Source organism: Dermacentor albipictus, chromosome 3, assembly GCF_038994185.2.
Source record: "Dermacentor albipictus isolate Rhodes 1998 colony chromosome 3, USDA_Dalb.pri_finalv2, whole genome shotgun sequence".
In the NCBI taxonomy this organism is placed as follows: domain Eukaryota; kingdom Metazoa; phylum Arthropoda; class Arachnida; order Ixodida; family Ixodidae; genus Dermacentor; species Dermacentor albipictus.
Genome location: NC_091823.1, coordinates 145,723,510 through 145,747,984, shown reverse-complemented (window position 1 = coordinate 145,747,984; position 24,475 = coordinate 145,723,510). Strand labels below are relative to the sequence as shown.

The 24,475-nt window shown below is 48.1% G+C and overlaps 1 protein-coding gene across 3 annotated transcripts in view; it reads left to right on the top strand.

Annotated features, from left to right (window-relative positions):
- LOC139057606 (probable glutamate receptor) overlaps positions 1 to 24,475 on the top strand; it is a 76,183-nt gene that overhangs the window by 25,489 nt on the left and 26,219 nt on the right. For 2 of the 3 annotated variants that reach the window (XM_070536127.1, XM_070536128.1), the window contains exons 3-6: positions 9,913 to 10,003; positions 11,421 to 11,582; positions 15,014 to 15,206; positions 21,471 to 21,688. In XM_070536127.1, coding sequence (XP_070392228.1) covers positions 9,913 to 10,003; positions 11,421 to 11,582; positions 15,014 to 15,206; positions 21,471 to 21,688 — 664 coding nt within the window. Of the gene's footprint in view, positions 1 to 3,743; positions 4,112 to 9,912; positions 10,004 to 11,420; positions 11,583 to 15,013; positions 15,207 to 21,470; positions 21,689 to 24,475 lie in introns of those variants that run through there. The other variant, XM_070536129.1, reaches the window with a different exon arrangement.

Genomic DNA, 24,475 nt, shown 5'->3' with positions numbered 1-24,475 from the left:
CCTGAGCCGTGCCCTGCCGGCGAAAACAAAGTTGTTGTAGCCGGAGAAGACGTCGGTTCCGGCGATGAGGAAGGCCTTGGCTAGGCACGAGGTGCCTTGCTCGAAATGAGCCGCTTCTGTGCTCCCGTAGAAGTTGACTTGGAGCTGCTCGTTTGCTAAGAGAGCGGCTATCTGCACCACGCACCAGGACACAAAGATGTGCATGTCCTCTCCGCCTTTGACAACCCAGAGCTCCCAGACCTTTCGGGTAAAATTATCCGTGTGGGTCGCGAAGACGATGTGTTCGGTCTCGTTTAAGGACACGAAAGGGCTAAGCTCTTGGCGCCAATATTCCTGCGTCACGTTGTCAATGCCAGCGAAGACAGGTTTCTCGTCTAGCCTCACCGCGTAATGGGAGGCTTGGACGCTCTTCGGAACCGTGGCCTAGGCGGCTTTGTCCAAGTCGTTCACCTCGTCCAAGTCCAGCAGGTTGCTGTCGTTCGTCTTGAAATTAGACCGGAGCGTTTCGAAATAAGCGTTTCTCTCTGGCGACCCGGGAGACGTTGCCACGAATTTTTCTCGGAGCAAGGCGAACATTTCGAATGCCTCCATCTGGACCACCAGGTGGTTGCCCTCAGATCTCAGGGTGACGTCGAACGGGACACCCCATCGAAGTACGAGGGACGACCGAAGTGCCACGTGCAGGAAGTCAGGGTCCGGTGACCGGTGAGGCCAGACGATGCCTTCACTGCGCAGTGCCTCGCGTACGTGTTCCAGCTCGTCCCGGTCTCCGCGCCTCACGGAGTCGCAGCTGCGGTACAGGAGTGCCGCCTTCTGCTTCGCGCTGTGCTGGCCTTGATTGCCCCCGACACAGGCACGGTGAGCAGCGCAAGGCCGACGCTCTCAAGCACCTTCACGAACGCCTGCTCGTGAACCGTCAGTCGGTACCTGGTTCTCCAGCCATCACAGACGAAGCGACCGAAGTTCTCGAACGGTTGCACGGAGGTGTTCATCGACTCGCGCAGACTCCTGGCGAACTCGATGCAACCGGGCGTCGGGCACGACTTGTACGCGTGACCTTTCCGGCCATCGTAAAAGGCGAGCAGCAGGAGCAGCGCCCCGCCAACCCAGGCAAACGCAGCAACGGCGACGCAGGACTTTGTCAGTGTCGACCACCAAGACACGGGTTTCTGCCGAATGAAACAAAGAACAATAAAAATAGAACTCATAAATGTCGCAATGAAATTATTGGACGCAGCTCCTCTCACGGGGAAGATTATCTTCGCAGGAAGTAATGGTCAAAACCGTTCAATTTAGAGCTGGGAACAAGATTTCTGCGAAATTACGTTCTCAAGGTGGCCTTCATTTCATATTGCAGGGTGCTGCTGCTAAGTTCAGCGTTTTAAATGTGTTTAAACGGGCAGTTTATGCAGTGCACATTTCTAGAGTTCATTTTAGAACGGGCAGTTTATGCAATGCGCATTTCGAGAGTTCATTTTATTGCGACAGTAAATATACCAGGCCGACACCGTCGTCTGCTGCCCTGCGGACGGCACATGCGCGGCGAGCGCTCATAGCGTTCAATTGTCTCCAGAGACGCGAAGTGCGTTTGACTACAACAAAAAAAACATTGAGGAACCATTCGACTCTGTGAAGGTGGATGACCAGCGAATGCACATGGAGGAAGGAAAGAAATATAGGAGGGAGCATTACGTCATGCCGCCAGCCTCGGCAAGCCAACGCTCCGTGCCACAGTGGCCACAGTGGGTGCCCAACACGTGACCTTTTAACGCGACAGCGTTAAGGAGCTCGTGTCGCAGAAAAGCCGGTGTCGTCGGCGTCGGTGTCGGCGTCGGCGGCGTTGGCCGTGAGCGTTAAATCCCAGCAGGCACTTTTTCTGTCGAGATCACAGAGCAAGAATCGAGATTTGCTTAGACGTTTGGTTCCCAGCAGCTATGCCAGTAATTTTTATTCGGCGCGCGCTTGTTCAGCTGGCCTGCCGTGGTTCTGCCTGCAGAGCGGGAACACTAAAATCATCCGCGCACATTGACGTGAGATCACGTGTTGGGCCATCAGGTTTGGCTTCAATCGCATTACGGTATGCTCCCTCCTAGCTTTTTCTTTCCTCCATGCTGTAGCACGTCACGCAGGTTTAGACAACAGTACATGTGTTTACTTGCGTAATTTGGCAATGATACAATGACACTGGCTTTGTAACTATTGTGATATACACTGATTGGTTCCGTGACAACCTTAGATCGATTATTGGCCACAGTTATATCGATAAACGACCGATGTTTAGCAGTTGGGCGACTTGGATTGGTGTGGCACTTCAAATCAAACTCTTCTAGCTGCAGCGCACGTGGATACAGACGGCGAATTGGCCGCATTAATGCTGGAGGCGTCCCAAATATGAACATTTTTATGCGAAGCATACTAGCCGCACAACCACGCTCTTCCTTGCTGCGCCGCGCGCGGCCGCGTAGCTACCATATGACGTCATAACAGCTGCAAAAGCGGAGGCTCAACTCGTGCGCTCGCTTGCGGCCGCGTAGCTACATAGCCGGGTCTCAGCTCGTGCGCTCGCCTGCGGTCGCACAGATGGTACTGCGGCCTAACTCCCGCTCTTCCCGCTAGGGCACTGACGTCACAACAGCTGCAAGCCGGGCTCAACTCTTGCGCTCGCCTGCGGTCGCACAGCCAGTGCTGCGGCCTAACTGCCGTTCCTCCCGCTAGGGCACTGGCGCCATAACAGCTGTATAAAAGAGCGGCGCGCTCTCGTCGAGGCCAGTTGTATACTGCGATGGCGGGAAAGGAAAGGGCCGCTCGTCAGACCGCAAAGAGCAAGTTACAAAGAGCCACGGAAACGGCCGAAGAACGAGAAGTTCGGCTTGCCAAGCGACGTGCACAGTACGCGGCTAAACAGCAGCGTTCCTCCACAGAGTCCGAGGTAAAGGATGAAGTTGCGAGTGTATCTGGGAGTACTTCTACTCGCTCGGAGCGGCGAAATGCAATCAAGCGGAGAATACGTGCCGAGAAACTCCGGAACAGAGGCAACAGCGTATTTGGTTCGTCTAGCCGAACCAAATATAGCCAAGCAACAGCAGTTCACCAGGCTAAACAGTGGTTCAACAACTAAAATAAAGGCTAGTATGCTTCGCATCCTGGGCTTAACCTTAGCTAAGCCACAGCCATTTTCGTCTCCCTCTCGGAGTGAGCATGCCAATGGCGCACGCTGCAGTAGACGCCGCGGTTGTCTTTACCCTGCATGGCGAGGCGGGTGAGGAGGACATCGTGGCACCTTATACTCGCGGACAATTTTCTTTGGCTTTGAAGGGAAAGCTACGGAGGCAAAGCACGCACAAATGAGGGCGCTTCTGAAAAGAGTTCCGTGTTTTCGTCCACGTTAGTTTAAGCTGGGGAAGATAAAACATAAGCACCTTATTAGCAACAGCTAAAAGAGATAAAACACACCACTGAATGTAAAAGTTTACTTATTTTGCGGCTTTTCCCTTCCGGGTCTGGACAAACGTGAAACCGTGGCACGTGAAACTGCGTCGATTCAGCGCCAGTTCCGAGCAACCAAAAGCACTGTCAAACGCTGGCGGACTACTTGGCGTCGTGCGCCCGTAGCTTTCCCTTCATTGCCACAGAAAGTTGTCCGCGTCCCGTCGGGCTCCGCCAACGCATTGTTTCAGTCTGTGCGTATGACACGTGTTGTGCTTGCTTTCCTATGCTACAAAAGTGCAGGTGCTGGGCTGTGGAGGTCGCGTCCTGGGCTGTTACAGTGTAAACGTTACAATTGTCCATAGCCTGAACACAGCGCTTGGAGCTGGCGTCTCTGCCGATAGCCGTGGTGGTGACGAACGCTGCCCTGCCGCGTCCGTGTGTCAAACGTCCGAACACTCATTTTCCAGCAGCCGACGGCGCAACATAAGTCCCCTTGCTGACTAGCCGTTGTGGAGGAAATGTTCTGTACACCTCTGCCACGATGCGATGTGCCCTGTGGGGCAACGATAATGCTCAACCCTCTCAGAGATTGTGAACAATGACTCACTACAACGCCTAAAGCAAACACGTCTCCCTGTGAGTTCTGCGGACTACTCAGACAAGCAGCAGTGGTGCACGCAAGGTAACGTTCAGCATCAACTCACCTCACCAGTCTCGTGTTGCACTAAACGCTGAAGGAATTACACATTCGTCGCCAACATCACCACTAATTCTCGTCAGTCAAAGCAAACAGCATACGTAGCTTCGCTTACATTGATTCCCACAGTGCGTGGAATCCGCAAATTTTGTAACGCCCCGTGTCGCAGAAAATCCGGCGTCGGCGTCCTGCGAATGAACATTGCGGCACATATTTTGCCACGCCTTGCTATATGACATGCTGTATATGCGAGTTACATTGCCACATCATTCTATCACTAAATTTACTCATGCTTAGTCTCTCATTTTTCACAGTTATTCTTCGGGATTTTGAGAATGACTGCCCACAAACAAGTGTCATAAAACAAGACGCTCACAGCTCATGCCTTTTATGTTAAATCTTGTCAGACTTAAATGTTATAGAGCGATACAGTAATAGAGACCTGGAAATGCTGTAATTTTTTGACGCTACTGTGCCCTATCTCTGGGATCGGCCCACGCAAGAGGTCGCGTTTCTACCAGAAAGCTCGCCTTCGTGCATAACATTTGCCGCAAGCGTTTTCCGGGACACATTACGGGTATACATAAGCTGCAGTTGCCGAGAAGCGTGAGGAGCAGACGGGGATCTTTGAATGCTATTGCGTTCCGCACTTAAAGGCAAAGCTCAAGCGTCGTCCAAATTTTTTTACTTGACATTTCATTGCATGCACTTTGCTTTGCGCACTGTACTCATCACAGTTTTAAACCGATCATTGGACCAACTTCGATCCCTGAGTATGTGGCGATGTGCACACACGTGCCGCTCTTCAACCAACCTCTCTTACGCTATAGGGATCACTATGATGCGGGACTGGGCAGGTACCGATGTTCGGAAGAAACTCTTTCGCACCAATTGGGAGTACTACGTATGTGTCACTCGGCCTCCGCTGGTTTCCAATGAACCTCTTTGATGCCAGCATGGGTCACTGGGTATGTGACAGTAGGTGTTTTCCGCTCCTAAATGAACGTCTTTGACGTCATCGTGGGTAACTAGGTGCGTGCCAGCGGGAATGTGCCGCTCTACAGTGACTAAACGATGCCTGAATTTCCTGCGAAGCTGAGCAGAACCGAGCCCACAGCACAAGGGATCTTTAAGGGCAGCAACCCGACGCATTAGCAGGCGGCGACCCAAATGCACTGGATACGTGCCGCTTTTCAATGAACGGCTTTCCGCCAGTGCTATGGCGAGCTGAGCCACCAATGCACTGGATACGTACCGCTCTTCAATGAACCTGTCGCCAACTTGCGTCACTGAGAATGTGCCACTTAAGGTGGGGCAAGCGAGAGAGCAGTTCTCGGCGTTTGCAGGCACCGGCGCGCCGCGCTTGTCGTCTCGGAGGCCACGCACGGCCTTCTCGGCGATGCCATTACACGGCGCTGCGCGTACAGAAAGAAGCGAGCGAGAGAAGCAGAAGCCCGGCTGTCGCACGACCCGCTTCTCAGCGTTCTTACGCACCGGTAATGCAATTCAGAGGCGACGCGCAGGTTTCTCGGCGGTGATGATAGATGGCGCCGAGTGCTCTTAGAGGAGCGTTAAAAGAGCTGCAGTACACGCCTCATACATAGCTCGTTTCGACGGTGACAATCAGTTGCGTTTGATTCAAGTCTAGGCATTACCATCGGTGGACAACGTGAGATCGGCCCTGCTGCAACTTTTTTTTATTCAACCAGTCAAGTAAATCAACGGACTAGTGCTAGACATCAGCCTATTTTAGTTTCTTTTCACTGACGTTATGCTTCATCGCATACCTTTATGCGTATTGTTCAGAACTCCAAGGTTCAAGTTGAAATGATTGTCATTATTCAAAGTGCAGTAGAGAGATAGTTTTTATTGACAGGAAAGACTCAGAGGTCGACCTCAGCTAGCGCAGTAATTCATATCTAATCATATACAAATAAGCACTTTAGATTCTTTCGATTGTTATAATGTCAAAATAATGTTAAGGTAAGCGGGCTGCCTGATCTTTGACCCATGCGCTGTCAACACACCACTGTTCTGTCCGCCCTTTCCTTCCCCCTAAAGCCCCTTGATGTTTGAAAGTAGCGACACTCTCCTCCTCACGGCGCTTTCCTCCTCGATTCTCCTCGCCCGCCGGCTGCGCACGGCACGCTATTCCTCCCTGGCTACCACGGACGGGCCGCAGGATTCTATGGAGGCGTGTTATTTTGGGCCAGTTGCGCGCCCCAGTGGGGTTGAAAATTTTGAGAAATGCTAACTGCAGCATCGATAATGCTAGAGGCAACATTTATGACGAGGTTGGTTTTTTCCTAAAGCCGTATGAACGGGGTATACCGATGTAAAAGGAGCTTTTGAGGCGAGTTCTATACTCCAGACAATTTTTCTGCCGCATGATGAGATGCTTTATTTCGTGCGTCTGATATAGTATTGCTTGTGACACATCCCTTTGTGTGTGGCTTATTAAGCGAATGCCTTAGACCTCTGTATCAAGGTGCCGTTGTGGGCTACAGAAAATATCACGTGACCGAAGGAAGGCGGGAAGCGAACCAAAGCATGTGCAGCCGCGCATAGGAGATGATTAATGATTAGCAAAGTAATGATTGATTAGGATTGGATTAAGATGAATTCGGGTGTATTAAGGAGGGTTAAGGTGGATTAAAGTTGATGAAAGTGGATTACGGTGCATAAAAGAGGACAAGGTTGGATTAAGTTCGATGAAGGTGGGTTAGGGTGGATGAAGATGTGTTGAGGTGCATTAAGGACGATTATAGTGGATTAGGGTGGATTAAAGTGCATGAAGAAGGATGAGGATGGATTAGGAAGGATTAAGGTGCATTAAGGAGGATTATGGTGGGCTAAAGTGAATTAAAGTGAATGAAGGAGGATAAGGGTGGACTAAAGTAGATGAATGTGGATTAAGGTGAATTAAGGACGATTATAGCGGATTAGGATGGATTAAAGTGGATGAGGAAGTAGTAGCGTTGGTTAAGGAGGAAAAAAGTGCATTAAGGAGAGTTAGAGCAGATTAAGGTCGATGACGTTGGTTTAGGGTTCATTAAGGCGGACTCTCGTGGATTATGGTGGATTAAAGTGAATGAAGGAGGATTGAGGTCGATGAATGTGGATTCGGTGGATTAATGTGCATTAGGGGGATTATGGTAGACTAATCGGGCTTAATACTCAATGAACCCTTATTCACCTTAGTCCACCCTAATCCACCTTAATGCTCCTTCATCTACCTTAATCCAGCTTAATACTCCCAATCCACCTTAATACAACCTAATCAATCTACATCGCCCCTAATGCACCTTACCTACCATATACGTTCTTAATCCTCCTTTATCAACCGCGATCCATCATAATCCGTCTTAATCCTCCATCATCCACCTTAATCCTGCTTAATAGTCCCAATCTACCTTAATACACCCTAATCCACCTCTATCAAACCTAATCCAGCTCTATGGTCCCTAATCCACCTTAATCGGTCCTAATTCTCCTTTAGCAACCATAATTCACCTTAATCCACATTAATCGGCCTTAATCCTCCTCCACCCACCTTAATCCTTATTCATGCATCTTAATCCTTCTTAAGGCACTCTAATACACCTTAATCTTCTTTAATACACGCTAATCATTAATCCTCCCTAATCCATTTTATGTCAATCACTAATGATTCATTAATTAACTTGGGCAATGATTCTCTTATGCAGGCGCGGACATGATTTGGGTCACCTCTGGCCTTCCTTGGGTCACGTGATACCTCCAGTTTACAAGGCGACCTTGAAACAGAGATCTCAAGGCTTTCGCCTTAAAACTGCAAAAAAACTCATTGTTGACTAGCTAACGCTCATCACCTGCAATAACACGGGTATACTTCCACTAATTTTTTCAGGGCGCAAAGCAAAATCTATAAGGCTGCACCTCCGAGTGAATAAGAACAGTCCGCGACGTGTGAGGGGAATATTGTCACGCTCTAACACAAGAATAAGTGACAGTAGGATCAGCCAGAGATGAAAAATGCCAAGCACTGAGCGATGGTTCTCCAGCTGGCGCGGGATCTTCGACTTCGTCGTCTTCTTCGCCGTTTTGCTGGGCACGCAATGCTGAATGTTCGCTGGCTCAAAACACCAGGTGGCATTATTCCCCCTCCCTATGAAGCATCGACTCGATGCTCAAACACAAGACGTACACGAAAGGTACGCGCATTAGGTAGGACATAAAAAAAAGGGAAACGCGCTAGCACACATACGGGCATGCACACGAAAGAAAAAAAATGGGTTCTGTCGGCGGGAGCAAAAAAAGAAAAGAAAAATCACTTCGCAGTTCTTTGGAGGACGACGCGACGACAGCAAAAAAACAAGAGTTTGTTTCACCAGTAGACTTAACATCACCGTGCAAAATACGGCTTGAGGCGGACGACATGTACAGTCTCTGCGCGTGGTAAACGGCGCTTGGGCGATGGTAGGTCTCCGTCTGGAATCACTTCATAGTTCACGTCGCTTACACGCCTTAGTACTGTGTATGGTCCAAAGTACTTGCTCAGGAGTTTCTCGCTGAGGCCTCGCCGTCTAATGGGGATCCAAACCCAAACTTGGTCACCAGGCTCATAGGTAACTTGTCGATGGTGAAGATTGTACCTTATGGCATCTGTACACTGCTGCTGTCTTATGTGGACACGGGCCAGTTGACGTGCTTCCTCGGCACGCTGAACGTACTCCTCGACGCCAGGAGCTAACTGGTCGAGCTGATCAATGTCGTCATACGGAATCATGGCGTCTAGCATAGTTTGAACATCTCGACCATAAACGAGGTGAAACGGCGTAAATCGTGTAGTTTCCTGTGTGGCAGTGTTGTACGCAAACGTTACGTACGGCAGGATTTCGTCCCACGTTTTGTGCTGCACATCGACGTACATAGAGAGCATGTCTGCCAGTGTTTTGTTTAGTCTTTCTGTCAAGCCGTTAGTCTGAGGGTGGTATGCAGTGGTCTTTCGATGAGTCGTGTAACTCAACTTCAAGATGTCGTCCAGAAGCTTCGCCGTAAATGCCGTCCCTCGGTCAGTGATGATGAATGATGGTGCGCCATGCCGAAGCACAATGTGGTGCATAAAGAACTGGGCAACTTCCGATGCTGTCCCGCGTGGTAGTGCCTTCGTCATATTAAGCATACTGAGGACAACCGCAACATAAACGCTGGTGAGCGTTTGTGAGCGTGGAGAGCGTGGTGGGCGTGGTGAGCGGAAGAATGAAAAAAAAATGCAGCATTACGGGATGCTTTGCTACGAGCTATAAGAAAGACGCCTCAGCTCGCAAACAACGCCGTTCTTTGTCGGAACAAAGTTCTTTCGGCCATTGTCAAGCAGCCACTGCTTCCTGCGCAAGCCGTCACGCTTTCCTTGTGGTATCATAAAAACGGCATAACCATCTTCAGGCTTCTTGCTGCAGTTATATGCGCAACAGCCCGGCATAGCGTTAGCACATATAGCAGGAAACACGGCGTAGAACGTTCGCTACGCCGAGCTAAAGCGCCGAGCCAGCCGTGCTGAGGAGGAAAATGGCGCGAACGAAAAAGAAAAACACAAGCAAAACTCGAGATCCGCGCGTTTCCAAGGGCAACGGCAGGGAGACCAATCGTCGTGCAGAAAAACGGGGGCAAAATTGGTTACCGCGGGGGGAACGCACAAGGGGCGAGGAGGAGGCGAGGAGGTCGCGCGGCGGCGGCAGAGTTCAAAGAGTGTCGCTACTTTCAAATCATCAAGGGACTTTACTTCCCCCTTCTCATGTGCGCAGTTACTCGGTGGCCTTCACTCCCGAGCGCACGCTGGGCATCCGCTACCCGAACGGTTCCTGGACTGGACTCATCGGCTCCCTGCAGAGAGACGTCGGTATCCGCACGTTAACCGCGTCTATATCAATGATGCATGCACAGCGCACCCATCTTTGCACAAGCACACAAAAAGGCGAAGCAAAAAGTATATTTTTGTTCCGGCAGGGTGCTTCCTGAGCGCGTAAGAATAATTGGGGAGAGATTACTATCCCTGATCTGGCGGTGGCGAAAAACTAATAAATAAAGGTGCCTGTCGTTGGCAAATTAAGCGGTGCTAAGCGGCATTATGAGTGACCTGCAGCGCTCTGAATCAGATAGACACTGAAGAGAAGGTCACCTGCGAGAAAATTGTGTCTACGATTCATGCATGGAGCGAGTAAGGGCCCTGCAGTGTAACCCAGTTGCATTAGGGCTGAATATTATTTATGTTACCTATACGCACGTTAGATTCAGCCGGAAATATATAGGACGGGGAGTAGATTATATTATATTACATTAGATTAGATTACGGGGTTTTACGTGCAAGAACCACCTTCTGATTATGAGGCACGCCGTAGTGGGGGACTCCGGAAATTTGGACCACCTGGGGTTCTGTAACGTACACCTACCTCTAAGTACACGGGTGTTTTCGCATTTCGCCCCTATCGAAATGCGGCCGCCATGGCCGGGATTTGATACCGCGACCTCCTGCTTAGCAGCCCAACACCATAGCCACTAAGCAGCCACGGTGGGTAATATAGGACGTGGATCCATAAACCTGTTACGCCATTTATTATCTAAAAGGTGCACGGAAAGTTGGCGTACCCCTATACTAAAAAAAAAATGTGTCGTGGCAGCTGCCTGGTTTGCTGTCGCGACAGTCATTCTTCTGCTTCATTCGACCTATTATTTAGAGGGATAGCTTTGCATAGTCTTGTGTTTGTTTTTGGCTGTTTGATGAGTGATGAGTGAGATAGCTGGAATAAGAATTTCATATATTACATGTGTACTTTTGAATAAACGTTAGATTGAAGTCATTGCAGGTTAGGCGTAATTTAATTTGCCCTCGTCTTTTGGTGCTATTCTATAGATGCCATGCTACTTCACCAGCCCGCCTATCTTCGCGCACTCAGTCATTTCCTTCGCTTCTGAACATTCTCCATGAAACATTTTAATTTCTTTTTATTATTTGTTTCGCTTAGGCATTTGACGCTTCCACAACAATAAATGAAAACGAAAATAATAATGTGGAGAAACATACGGGCTTGTGCGCTTCCATGGGTATACTTTCGATATTTATCGCAAACTTACCGCGGGCGTGCTAATGCACACACCATCAAATTGAAGCTAAACATGTGAAGAACGTAACGTGACAACGAAAGCAAACGCATAACAGCAAACTCAGAGCATGTAGTGCGAGTGGCTCATCCTCAAATACTACGCAAGCACTATTTCTTTCAATATTGCCAACCCTGCGGCAATGCACGCTCAGGAGGGCGACTTCGCTCTGGGCCTGATGATCCCCACCAACGCCCGCAACAGCATCGCCAACCCGACGACCGAGGTGTACATCGACGAGATCTCCATCCTGGCCGGAAGAACTCGCACCCAGAGCACCAACGTCTTCTCCTACGTGCTCACCTTCGATTGGCAGGTCAGTGGCTGGGCTCGTTCTGTGCCTAATTCTTGACTTCGCAGGTGACGCCCCGTTGTAAAAGTAGTAAAACTACCTCTTTGTTGTCATGTCAGTCGAAAGTGCTGGTAAAGCATTCGACACTCATTTTCGGACGTCCCAGCCAACTTTAGCCAAGCTTCTCAAAGAAAAAAGCAAGGTATTTAGAAAACACGGTGCAAGATACGATTTTAAAGCTTCTGGGACTAGGTCGCCAGACCTCTGAAGACCAAACATCGTAGGGCTTCAAATCTTATATCGCACCATCATCTTTAATCTTTATTTTTCCTCGAACAGCTTGCCTGGTGTTAGCTGGGACACAGGGTACAATTAGGAACCTCCATTCTCTTACCTTCCTCAACAGCTCTTGTTGACCCGCATCAGTGACAGTTTGTGAAATGTGAAACTGTATTTTTAGCTTGGTGTAACTCACTTTCCTTTGGCATAACACATGTGTTTTCTCCTTCTTAGGAATACTGAATACTAATTAATTTTTCAGAATATTTTCACAAGTATACAGCAGGCATTTCGACTCCTGGTCGTTTCGATATGTGCTCACACACTCTGTTGCCCCCTTTCGGAACAATTTTCTGTTTCGTGCAATATACCAACTCATTCTTGGCAATTTCACAGTCATATTTCCTTCCTACTATCCAAAGAATACGTCTCCTCGTCAAGCTCAAACCCTTTTAATTCTTTGAAAAGTCTAATTTTTTTCTTCTCACTTAGTGTTCCATAATTTCAGAGAACTCTGCCCACTTTCATTTCTACATCCTGCAAGCTTTAATATGTACTCTATTGACGCTGACGCTTCTAGCTCGGAAGCAATCCACGGACTTCCATGAGGTTCGCAATAAATACGCATTACAGATCAGCGGCTACTTTTAAAACAGCGAGAAAAAGACCTGGTGAGCACCCTGCCACCACTACTACGAATTATGACGCAATGTCCACTTCAACACAGCTCTAGGCAAGAAACTAGAAAGAGAATCGAGCCTGAACAACTTGGCTTCGACTGTTTCCTGGGAAGCCAGAAGTTGGCAGTCTGAACATCCTAACATCTTGCTTGGAGCCTCGCCCGCCTCATTTATTTTAGACCGTGTCACGTACACATGTTTTACCCGTATTTTTCTTTAGCTTGGACTTGTTTTTCAAGCTGCATTGGCTGCTGGGGTTAGCGCTATTCTCAGACTTCTTAGAAAGATTTCTTGAATCGCTAAATTTAGGTGAGCTGACGGTTGTCTCTCACGTCGTATCTCAGCTCCAGGCACGGGACGAAAGACTCGAAAGGACGAAGCAGGAAGCAGGGTCCCAGCGGGAGTCAGTGTTTTCACAGAATCAATTCACAAAGCAATTCTTTAGCTTTTCAACAAGCTGCTGGAGAATGTAAACTTAGGAACACCTGCCTTATGGAGCCCTTTATCCGCACAAACGCGAGCGTTGAAAGCGGGAACGCATATAAAACCCCGAGAACGCCTAAGGCGTCATCTCTAAGTCTGTAGATGTAATTACGTAAGCTGTGGTTCAGAGGTGTGATTTAGTGCATCGAGATATTCAGAAGTCACCTCTCGCGGCGCCATTTTGTCCGCATTTGAGATTGGTGCTGCGTACTTACTTTCTGGCTCTCATGCTTTCTTGTGTGCGCAATAATATTACTGTTACTATTTTTCTCGGCAATGCGTAAGTAGCCTCCTGTAACAATCCCCCCGGAACCTTTCATTTATTTATTTATTTATTTATTATTTTTTGGGCGCGCAAGGACCTATTCTAGCTTCTCAAGGTTTTTGCTCGACCCGTAAAGCGTGCTTCGTGCATAGCTCGCGAGCTTTGGGAAAGGCCAACTAAAACATTCACCCGTGTGCTTAGATTTAGGTGCACGTTGAAGAACCCCAGGTGGTCAAAATTTCCGGAGTCCTCCACTACGGCGTGCCTCATAATCAGAAAGTGGTTTTGGCACGTAAAACCCCAAATATTATTGTTATTAAAACATTACCGTGGGTCTTACCGTTGGGTGGGGTCTTAGCACCAGCTGGGAAAGAACCTACTGCGAATAACCCAGTGTAGCTTTAAGGAAACAAAGGATCGCAATATGCCTGTATGCGTAGGAGATGTTAGGAGGCTTTACGTTAGTGCGCTCAGTCTCGGCGGCTTCTGCTTGAACGCAGCACAAGTGCTTCTGGTCCACGCTCACGCCGACCATTGAAAGGACATCGAGCATGCGCCGTTCACCGCTTTTATATACTTCGTCGAGACTGAGACCGTTATTGAAGCCACAAGCAACATGGCGAATGGTCACGTGGTATGATCCGGAAGGCAAACAAAATACATTCGCTTCGTTATGACACACTCTAAGTGCCCCTTCTGCCACACAACGATAATCGTCATCTGCCTTGATACGTTTCCTTTCTTTAACGCTGCGAGCCCGGTATTTTCCAGTAACGAATGACACGCGCGTTATCAGCATGATAGCATTGCCGACAGGAAATGCTGTCATGCTGATAACGCGTGTGCCGTTCGTTAGTGCAAAGTACCGGGCTCGCAGCGTTAAAGAAAGGAAACGCATCAAGGCAGATGACGATTATGCTATCATGCTGATAACACGCGTGCCGTCCGTTACTGGAAAGTACCGGGCTCGCAGCGTTAAAGAAAGGAAACGCATCAAGGCAGATGACGATTATCGTTGTGTGGCAGAAGGGGCACTTAGAGTGCACGGAGACAATCAGCCTTGCGATGCCCGGAATACTTGCCGTCACCACTAAAACAAAATAGAAACACTAGAAAGTTTTGCACTCCACCTCTTTTTTGTTTGTTGGTTCGTCATTCGCGTGGCTTTATCATTGTGCGTTTCAGCAACGGCTTCATTAGGATGTGGAGAAGTATGTTTATCGCGAGCCGTTGTAGGCTCGCGGCTGCCAGGAAGTGCGCGTATTCTGGCCAATTTTCATTCACTTCTTCGAAATAAATATCGTGCCGTGACCTAGCAATACGCCCTGTGTTTTTTTTTTTTACATTACTATACATGACGGCAGCTCCAGCTTAAATAAATGGAGTGCTTCCGTATACAAACCCTACCGGACAATGCCGCAACAAAACAGCAGAATGACGTGCAACTGCGCAGAGGACGGGGCGAAAGGATCAGAAATAAAACGTCGCTCACTCCGCCCACTTCACTCTTGCTACAAGCGAACAACCGACCACCAACAAAGGTTACGTAAAAACAGATGGAGGCACGGTCAGGCACCTGAAAAAGCAGTTATTACACTCACGAACCAAGCGTGGCGCGCGAAGGTGTGATCAATGTCATTCCCGCCTTGATGATTTATTAAAAAGCTCCCCCCGACGTTTGGGCACCGAGCCGAACAATTGCACCAACCGCAGCGTCACCATCATGCCTCTTCCCGTTTGCTACGCAGGTGTGGGTGTGCGTGCTGTTCACCATGATGACGCTGTCGCTGTTCTCCACGGGACTGGACCGCTTCTACGCGCAACAGCATCAGTGGGCTACAGGCAGCGGCACGCAAGGAAGGAAGCGATTTCACTGCCGTTACTACGTCGAGCGCTTTCTCGGCCACGCGTGGGAGTACTTCGAAAACCTTCTCGGAAAAGGCAAGTCATCTCGCCGTCACTCCGACAGTTGCATATGGCAGCGCTGAATTTAAGCGGGTACAACTGGGAAAGCTGCAATATTCAGGAGGGCGAACGTAACACATTTCTACTACTTTGCTTCCTTTAGCGCTCGTCAGAATTGGTTGGCTGCATCTCCTCCCACTTTGTTACTCCTTTCAGAAAAAGTAAAACATCCATCCCACCTCGCCCCTTCCTACTCCGTAGTAGCAATAAAAGCACTCTTAATTTTACTTTACGAACACACACTACTACGTTCGGACCCCTACCCGGCCGTAAAATGTGTAAGTGCGCTTCAACTGCTTGGCTGAATAGTTCTCGTACAGATATAGACGTACAGATATAGAAGTCCTGATGCCTGTCAGCTTTCGAGTATGATAGGCTTTAAATCTTTCGAAAGATCTGTCATGAACAACTTTGTTGACGGTAACTAGCAATGATTTTCTAACCTACCAACAGCTGGCTGCTATACTAGCATCATAATTTGTTCATGTACTTGCGTGCGCTTACATGTCGTGCGCAGCAAGAATAAGACAGCTCAGAGGTAGAGATTCGTCGGCCATATGACATCTTTAATTCAAAGAATTTGCCACAAGGCATGCATAAAGAAGTAAAATAACATCTTTCAGTACTCCATTTGGCTTATACTTTAATAAAAGACTTTGGGCCACCCTATGCGGTAGCTCCCGAGGCGAGCAGTCACAGCAGCAGGACCTCTATATCACGTCGTTGAAGCCTTGTAGTTTCGTTCGTGGGACTCGAAGCCCAGCACCACGGCGGATGGTCATCTCATCTTGTGATTGGTTGGAATATGTCGGTAATATAGATATAACGGTCAATGGCCATTACTGGAGCAAGGAAGTGTTATTTAGGCAGCATTACTTATTCTTGTAGAATGATTAGCTCTGAGGTAATGTTGAGCTAATGCTCCTACATAATTTTTTTTTGCTGCGAGAAGAGGAAGTGCCGTGGAATCTCTATTTACCACGCAATGTCTGATCCCTTCCTAGGCGGCAAATCTAGGGATGTCGGTGGAATTCCGCTTAATGACCACAGGCGGTCAGTGGGGGGGGGGGGGGCGGGGGGGGGCGACTACGTGCAGCAAACTGTGAGCCACATTACTAGACATTTCCTTCCAGCTAGGCAACACAATTAGTGCAGAGATGTTGCCGAAGCTTTGCCGTCTTGTCAAACTCATTAGGTGTCCGAGCAAGAGCGGTGGATCTGAAGACTAAGCGCCGCCGATTCTTCAGTCTCCGTTGTAGTCGTTGGGTAATCTTGAGTGGGGAACAAAGTTAGAGCCTAGACTGCTACCCAACACTTTTTGCATACGCAGGAATTTTAGGTTGAGACTTCGATGATGGCGGACTGCAATTACGCAATTACGACATCAAGGACACTATGGCTTCATCAATTTTCGCATTTCATCATCATCATCATCATCATTATCATCAGCCTGGTTATGCCCACTGCAGGGCAAAGGCCTCTCCCATACTTCCCCAACTACCCCGGTCATGTACTAGTTGTGGCCATGTTGTCCCTGCAAACTTCTTTATCTCATCCGCCCACCTAACTTTCTGCCGCCCCCTGCTACGCTTCCCCTCCCTTGGAATCCAGTCCGTAACCCTTAATGACCATCGGTTACCTTCCCTCCTCATTACATGTCCTGCCCATGCCCATTTCTTTTTCTTGATTTCAACTAAGATGTCATTAACGCGCGTTTGTTCCCTCACCCAATCTGCTCTTTTCTTATCCCTTAACTGTTCGCACTTATGAACTGTAATCCGGTGTTTGTTGTGTCTGTAACTCTGAAAGTCACAGGCAATAAACAGATTTTCCAAGCAAAAGTACAAGCCAGCGATACAACGGATCTGCAATCTATGCACTCCACTGTCTGTCTACACTGTGGGCGTTCCCACAGCTGCTATGTGAACAACAGCAACGAAAGCCGATGGAGGTTGAGGCCTCGAGGTGGCATCGATGTGACTCAGCCGCTACAGCGGGGATGGTGCGCTCGATGTCGCAGCTGGAAATTACCGACTTCCCTATGCTCCTAACCGCAACGCTTTTTTATTTCGACAGCATCAAATGGCCCATTGAGCGAAAAAGCCAGCGTCGTCTATAGCAGCGAAACTTCCCGTTGGCTGCGAGGCCACGTCACGAGCGCACCTCGCGTGGACGTCTTTCTTATTAACACCTAATAATTTTCTTAATTATACTGTGTAAATTAGGTACTTCGCCGCGTCTTCGGTCGGATCCCCAAAATCCATATTGAGAACGAAAGATGAATGATGTTGAATTTTGGTTGAAGTACAGTGCAACGTATGGATAGGGAGCAATAGTCATGCACCCGACCGTATGCACAAAGCTACAAAGGAAACCCATAGGGGTTTCTCAAAAAGCAAGCTTCGCATATGAAGAAACATTCGTCCTGGTCCGAGACACGAAACCGAGGCGATCGCTCTACCATCTGAGCTCGACGACTCGAAGCATTGGCGCATTGAATATGGCCCATCACTTATGCGGAAGCCCGCAATGTGGAGGATAGTTCGTGCAAGAAAAAAATGGTCAAGCGCCCAACCGTAGCACGAAGCTACCAACGAAACCAATGATTTATTTACAAAGTTACAATAGAAATTGTGACGTGTTTTTCTTCCTGCTAGATAGCTTCCTCATTTTTATTGTACATTTCTCGTGAAAACAAAAAAGGTAGGCACCCTCCAGCTTGTTTGCGTAGAATTTTAGTCTCTATACTGCCAATCCCTCAAATGCGCGTCATATTTAATCGGGCTCTCAGCAGTTTTACAGAAAGTGGACGGGTAGATGACACCCGAGTTACCTTGATTGGTACAAGAAACACACGCATAATTCGAAGCATGTGGATTCTACTCCCACTAGCGGCAAGTTACCTTTTTGTCTATATTCATTTACCTTTAGCTTATTACTTCCGCATTTCAAGTAAACGTAAATGTTACTTTCGCCTTTGCTTTGCCTGGCCTTATTGTGTTTCTTCGCACCGTTGAAACCCAATGCGGTGCGATCACGCGGGGGAGATTTGGTCTGCAAAAATAGAACCCTTGAGGAAATAAAATGTATCGTAGGCAAATTATCGGCTAATAAGGCATCCGGACTCGACGGCATTAAGATTAAGATATTGAAAAACAATATTTATGTCTTATGCGTGCCCCTTTGTCGCGTGTTTAAACATGCGATAAGTAGTAATGTTTACCCAAATATACTGAAAGTGGCAAAGGTTATCCCTGTGTACAAAACTAGTGATCCGAACCATCATAGAACAATTTCAATTATTGGTGTAGTCAACACACTACTTGAAAAGCTCATTGCACTACACTTAGATGCATTCCTTGTAAGCAATAGCGTTACAAGGAATGCCCGCAACAGCATGGCTTTGTTGCAGGGAGATCAACACCAACCGCAGTTTTAACACTTTCGCAACCCCTTAACTCTGATCTTAACCAGAATAACATTGCTCTGTCAATTTTTCTTGATATAAGAAAGGCGTTCGATACAATCTGTGACTCAATACTGTTTTAAAAACTGAAATCTTTTGGTATCGTTGGAAACACGCTTCAATTCATCCACACCTACTTTAAGGCACGAAGGCGACAAGTGGTAATTAACAAACATTCTGCTTTCACCGATATCATATGCGGTCTACCACAAGACTCGGTTTTAGGCCCCATTCTGTTTTCTTTATACATAAATGGTTTACCGGACGCACTTAACCTGTCAAAAGTCTTGATGTATGCTGGCGACGCCGTCTTAGTTTACTCAGGCGATTCGCTCTCGTCATTCGAAGACACTATATTTGGCGAACTGCTAAAAGTAATTAAATTGTTTTCAGAAAATAGACTAGCCCTAAATACTGATAAAACTAAGTGTGGTATTGACCGAAGGTGGAAGTCATACTCCAGCCATCCCGAAGTAAAAAGCCGTTTATTTAGCATATACAACCAATATATATAATGAAGAACAGAAGCGCCCCCTGGGGAATAAAGAACTGAAATGAATAACGAAACTGAATATAACACTAAGTAGATCATATTTCACTCCAACAGGAAAATATTAGCCTAGAGTGCGTTCACTTTGACCCGAGTGAACCGAACTCTGGATCGCGTTGATGCATCTGAATATTTAGAGGTTACTTAAGACAGACACTTTCACCGGAGAGAACAATTAGCGTTGTCTGTAGAAAACTCGCTCTTAGCTGTTACACACTGGCTCGCGCCCGGCAATATTTTCCTCGTGCTTTGCTTCGCTGCACATGCTATTTCTGTTTCGCACCCACATGGGCTATTGTTGTGAAATATGGGGCCTAACATATAAAACTTACTTAACACCTATACTGCAGTTCCAAAACGCGCCCTAAGAATAATCACATTTTCCTCAGTTCATCACCCTAGTAGTGTTCTATTTACTGACCTTCGTATTCTTTCTTTCACAGCTTTAGGAAATTACAAGTTCACTTGTTTAGTTCACGAAATACTCAACACCAATTTCCCCTTGCCCAACACCATATTTAACTTCCTGCGTACAAACACCAAGCAAGCAACTTTAACTTAAACCTTCCTTATTGCAGCAATGTCTACGGTGAACGATTATTAGAGTTTTTGGCGCTATGACTTGGAACACTGTGCCTGTGGAAATAGAAGTAACCAGAAATTTCGATCTTGTATGTAAACGCTTCTTCTTGTCTAGCCAAACGTAATGACTCTTCCTTAAAAAAAAGTACTTGTTCATGTAAATAATTTCCTTACTCATTGAGCAGATATGTGCTTGGTTGACCTGTATATGTATTTTTGCGTATAGTACAACCTGCTAGCCACATATGCTATTGGTCCAATTATTTTTGTACACATTCGTTGAATTGTTTAAATAAAGCTCACTTTTTGATTGATTGATTGATTGATTGATTGATTGATTGATTGATTGATTGATTGATTGATTGATTGATTGATTGATTGATTGATTGATTGATTGATTGATTGATTCCGCGCCCCGCTCCTTCTGTAACACCAGTCAGAACTCTGCCTCTGAAGGTACGTCGGAAAGACTTTCTCCAGCCTGCGGCGCTGGTGCTGAGTCAGTCATCGCCCCCGGCAGCCTTTCAGGCACTTCCGCTCAACCGCGGTTGGCTAAGGCACTGTGCCTTCTAAATTTTCAATATATGCGGCCCGAGCTCCACTACGGTCGCTACTGCTCCCACAGAAACATATATGTTATTTACAAGATACATCGCCATATAAATAAGGCGCCAGAAAGCTATGATGCGCCATGACTGACTTAGCACGAGCGTCGCAAGTGCGAGAAAGTCTGTCCGACACAGCGGTCACCTAATCGGGCGTCCGCGCCCGCTTCTTAACCTATATTATCGTGCCGGCAGCCAGCGTCCGAGCGTAAGCAAAGTTGATCCCACTCCGCAATGTCGGCACGCCTAGGGACAAACGCCTGCAACACGAGCTAAGAAACCCCCTCCGTAGTGCCTACGCAGACTCATATATTCAAGGAGCAAAAGCCTCCAGATTTTCTCTCTCGCGCCCGGTCTTACTCGCACTTAAGCACAAACGGCTGGCGATCCCTCAAATGAACGTCTCATGTAACTCTCGCCTACCATGCCGGGCACAAGACCAAGGCTTCCTAGATAGCACAAGGTTTGTGCACTTCGATCCATGACGTCATGCAACCTTGCCCGACAGCCATGGAATGTAATGGGGGTGTTCCCGTGTGAACCGCGGTTAGTTTGACATCACTGTTTTCGTCACTCCAGGCTCGTCAATAGAAATTTCGGGCCCAAGTAGCGCACAGGCCTGCTATCTAGGAGGCATTGACACGACCCGCTTGCAGTGCATATTACGTAGCAAGGATCAACGCGAACGACACGGGAAATCCCGCTAGATGCAGAGTGCTCGAAACCACCACAGAAAGTACACCGCTCGACAAGAAGTGAACCAGCGAGAAAGTAAGGTAGGTTAAGAGATGTGGTATTCAATGTGGCTACTCGCTTGTTGGCACTGGGCGAGTGAATGGGAGTGCGTCTTCACAGCGGAAAGGGTAGCTGGCCTTCTCGCATGTGATTTGCTTCCATCGCCGCTAATTTACCAGATTGTTTTAGACATTCTCGCAATAGAAAGCTACACAGACTGCGGTTAAACGACTTCCAGTGTGCGGGGGAAGAAATCCCCAGGGTCTGTCTACAGTGGTGGTCTTCGGCGGGCGTTCCCGCAGGCTCCTCTTCGCCCCCTAGCCGCCAAGCTCCGCGCGTGGTGACCGCCTTCTGGTGGTTGGCGGTCACCGTGCTGGTGTTCGCGTTCGCGGGCCAGATGCGTGCCTGCCTGATGGTCAAGTCCCAGGAGTCCGTGATCCGCAACATCCAGGACCTGGCGCGACGCTCTTCCGTGCGGCCCTACACGCTGGCCGGCAGCATCCTCACCGCCATGCTCAGGGTACGCTCGCTCCTCTCAAGCACGCACTCTCCTCGAGCATGCAGTGAAGTAGGCGGCATTAGACGAGTAGCTTAATAGAGGCGGCATTAGCAGATCTCATTAAATGTTATAGCGCAACTATCATCATCACCATCATGAGCACCAGCTACGTCCTCTTGCCCCTGGCTTGGGCCAGCTGACTTCATCTTACGCCTGCAAATTTACTAATTTCATCACACAACCTATTTCCCTGCCACCCTCGACAGCGCTTGCCTTCTTATACTTCTAATTTTTTTTCCTTTCAATCTCCACCATTGAACATTGGGTAATCCCACTTGCTCTCGCAGCTGTGTTGCTGTTTATTAAGGTTACGTTCAACACATTTTTTCCATCGTTCGTTGCATAGGCCTTAACGTTTTCCCCAGCTTATTCGTTAACCTCCATATTAACTTCCGGTCACGCACAAGCCTCTTACATTATTCATTGAAGGTGCAGCTACGGAAGATGTGATGTTAGGCGAGGTTGTGCTAGCATATCTTGTATTTTCCAGGGCTACTAGGGGCAAAGACGAATGCAAAATGCACACGAAGACAAGTAGTTTGCGTATTCTCATGCTCTTCGAAAGTGTTGAAACGATCAACGTTGTACATATCCAGCTAGCCGAATCATTCACATGTTCTACCACGTAACGCTTCTGGAACAGCACTTAGATCACGAGAGCAAAAGGCGCGGTATGTCAAAAATAAAACAACTAGAGTCTGACCGGCTAGCGGCGAGGACGCCTCTTCTTTCCTTAATGAGCTGCCTTCGACGGCATCAATATTGACGCGGCTGGTTCCTTTTCGTGCACAGCAGAAATGTTTGCCTGAGAAACACGCTACAGGAAATCGAAGGACTAATCCGCTGGAGGAACTGGGAATTCTTACTGATAGGGGATAAAGGATGACATCGTTGCCGACGATTTCGTAGGCGATGCCTTTAAGGTCGATTTCATTCTTTATCAGCTCGTATATTACGGCCCAGCAACCACTGACATACCCGTGGTATGTTCGACTAATCGTTTCAGAGTGCTCTGGCTGTGTTACTATCAGGCCATTCAGGGCTGTAGTAAAGCTGCACTGTTAAAATAAGGTATAAAATGGCGTTAATTTGGCTTCGTTATCGCCAAATGAGCCAAGGTATACTCGCAGTAAAGCTTGGTTGCTGTCCACACTACCTATATAGCTATGCTGGAAATCTCTGTAACGTGCTGTCGAAAATACGGTTCACACCGACGGGAAAAGCACACAAGCATAGCGCCGCAGACACAATTTTCATCCTCTAGACAGCATAGAGACTTCCCAACTCCCACCGTTCCTAGCGTTTCAGATGCAATGCGATGTAATGCGCAAACACTTATTCGCATCGCAGCACTGATGTTGCCTCCTCACCCACCATGGTTGCTTAGTGGCTATGGTGTTGGGCTGCTGAGCACGAAGTCGCGGGATCGAATCCCGGCCACGGCGGCCGCACTTCGATGGGGGCGAAATGTGAATACGCCCGTGTACTTATAGATTTAGGTGCACGTTAAAAAAACCCAGGTGGTCCAAATTTCCTGAGTCCTCCACTACGGCGTGCCTCATAATGAGAAAGTGGATTTGGTACGTTAAACCCCATGATTTAATTTTCATTTTTGCCTCCTGTGTCGTTCCGAGGAACTATACGAACCACGACATGGCCTCCGAGACTGCGTACGCTGGCTCCTTCTCTACGGCGGGGCGTTCGCAACGGAGGGCTTTTAATGCGTCGGGTAGCCTCCCGGGTGTTCCGGTACTGTTGCTGGTTCTTGGAGGGGGCGAGAAAAAGTTGCATTGGCGCTGCTGCGATCACTTACTGGTTTAGGAATGACGAGGCGGTCTACGAGCGGCAAAGCGCATGCTGGCACCTGTTTATTCTCAAAGGCGTTTACTTTTTTTTTCTGCACACACGTTCCCACTACATCTTCGTGCGTATGTATGCAGAAGTGTAATATGTGTTACAAACTTTGTCATGTGCCGGAAACGCACTGTACGTCAAGTTTTGCGGGTTACATTTATGTTTATCATTTTGTGAACTGGTTTCAAAGCTTTGTATGAGTCGCCTGCGGGTGTCGGCGCTTGCTTTCGTCAGTGCCTTTCGCCCTCGTCATAAGGCGTGAACTAAGCAAGATGTAGCATGATTCACCCACAGAAATCTGCCGCAGTTGCACTTAGATTTAATTATGGGGTTTTTCGTGCCAAACCACTTTCTGATTATGAGGCACGCCGTAGTGGAGGACTCCGAGAATTTCGACCACCTGGGGATCTTTAACGTGCACCTAAATCTAAGTACACGGGTGTTTTCGCATTTCGCCCCCATCGAAATGCAGCCGCCATGACCGGGATTCGCTCCCGCGACCTCCTGCTCAGCAGCCCAACACCATACCCACTGAGCAACCACGGCGGGTTGCACTGAGATTTATGCGGCCGTTAGAGAACGTCCGGTGGTTAAAATTAACACGACGACGTACTACTACTACGACGTACCTCGCAATCATATTGACATCGCGTATCTGGCGTGTACACCAAAGAATTTAGTTAGCTTTTTTTTCCTTTCTTTGTTGTGCCGCAATCACGACAGTAAAGCTTCGTCGTGCTAAGTCACAAAATTAATGCGGGTCACCTCGCATTTCATCCTGTATATATTTGTCAACCTCATATTTCTAACCCTGTTACTGACAGGAACCAGTGTTAGAAATAATTAACTTCTTGTGTTTTACGCGCCCAAACCACGACCTGATTATGAGCCACG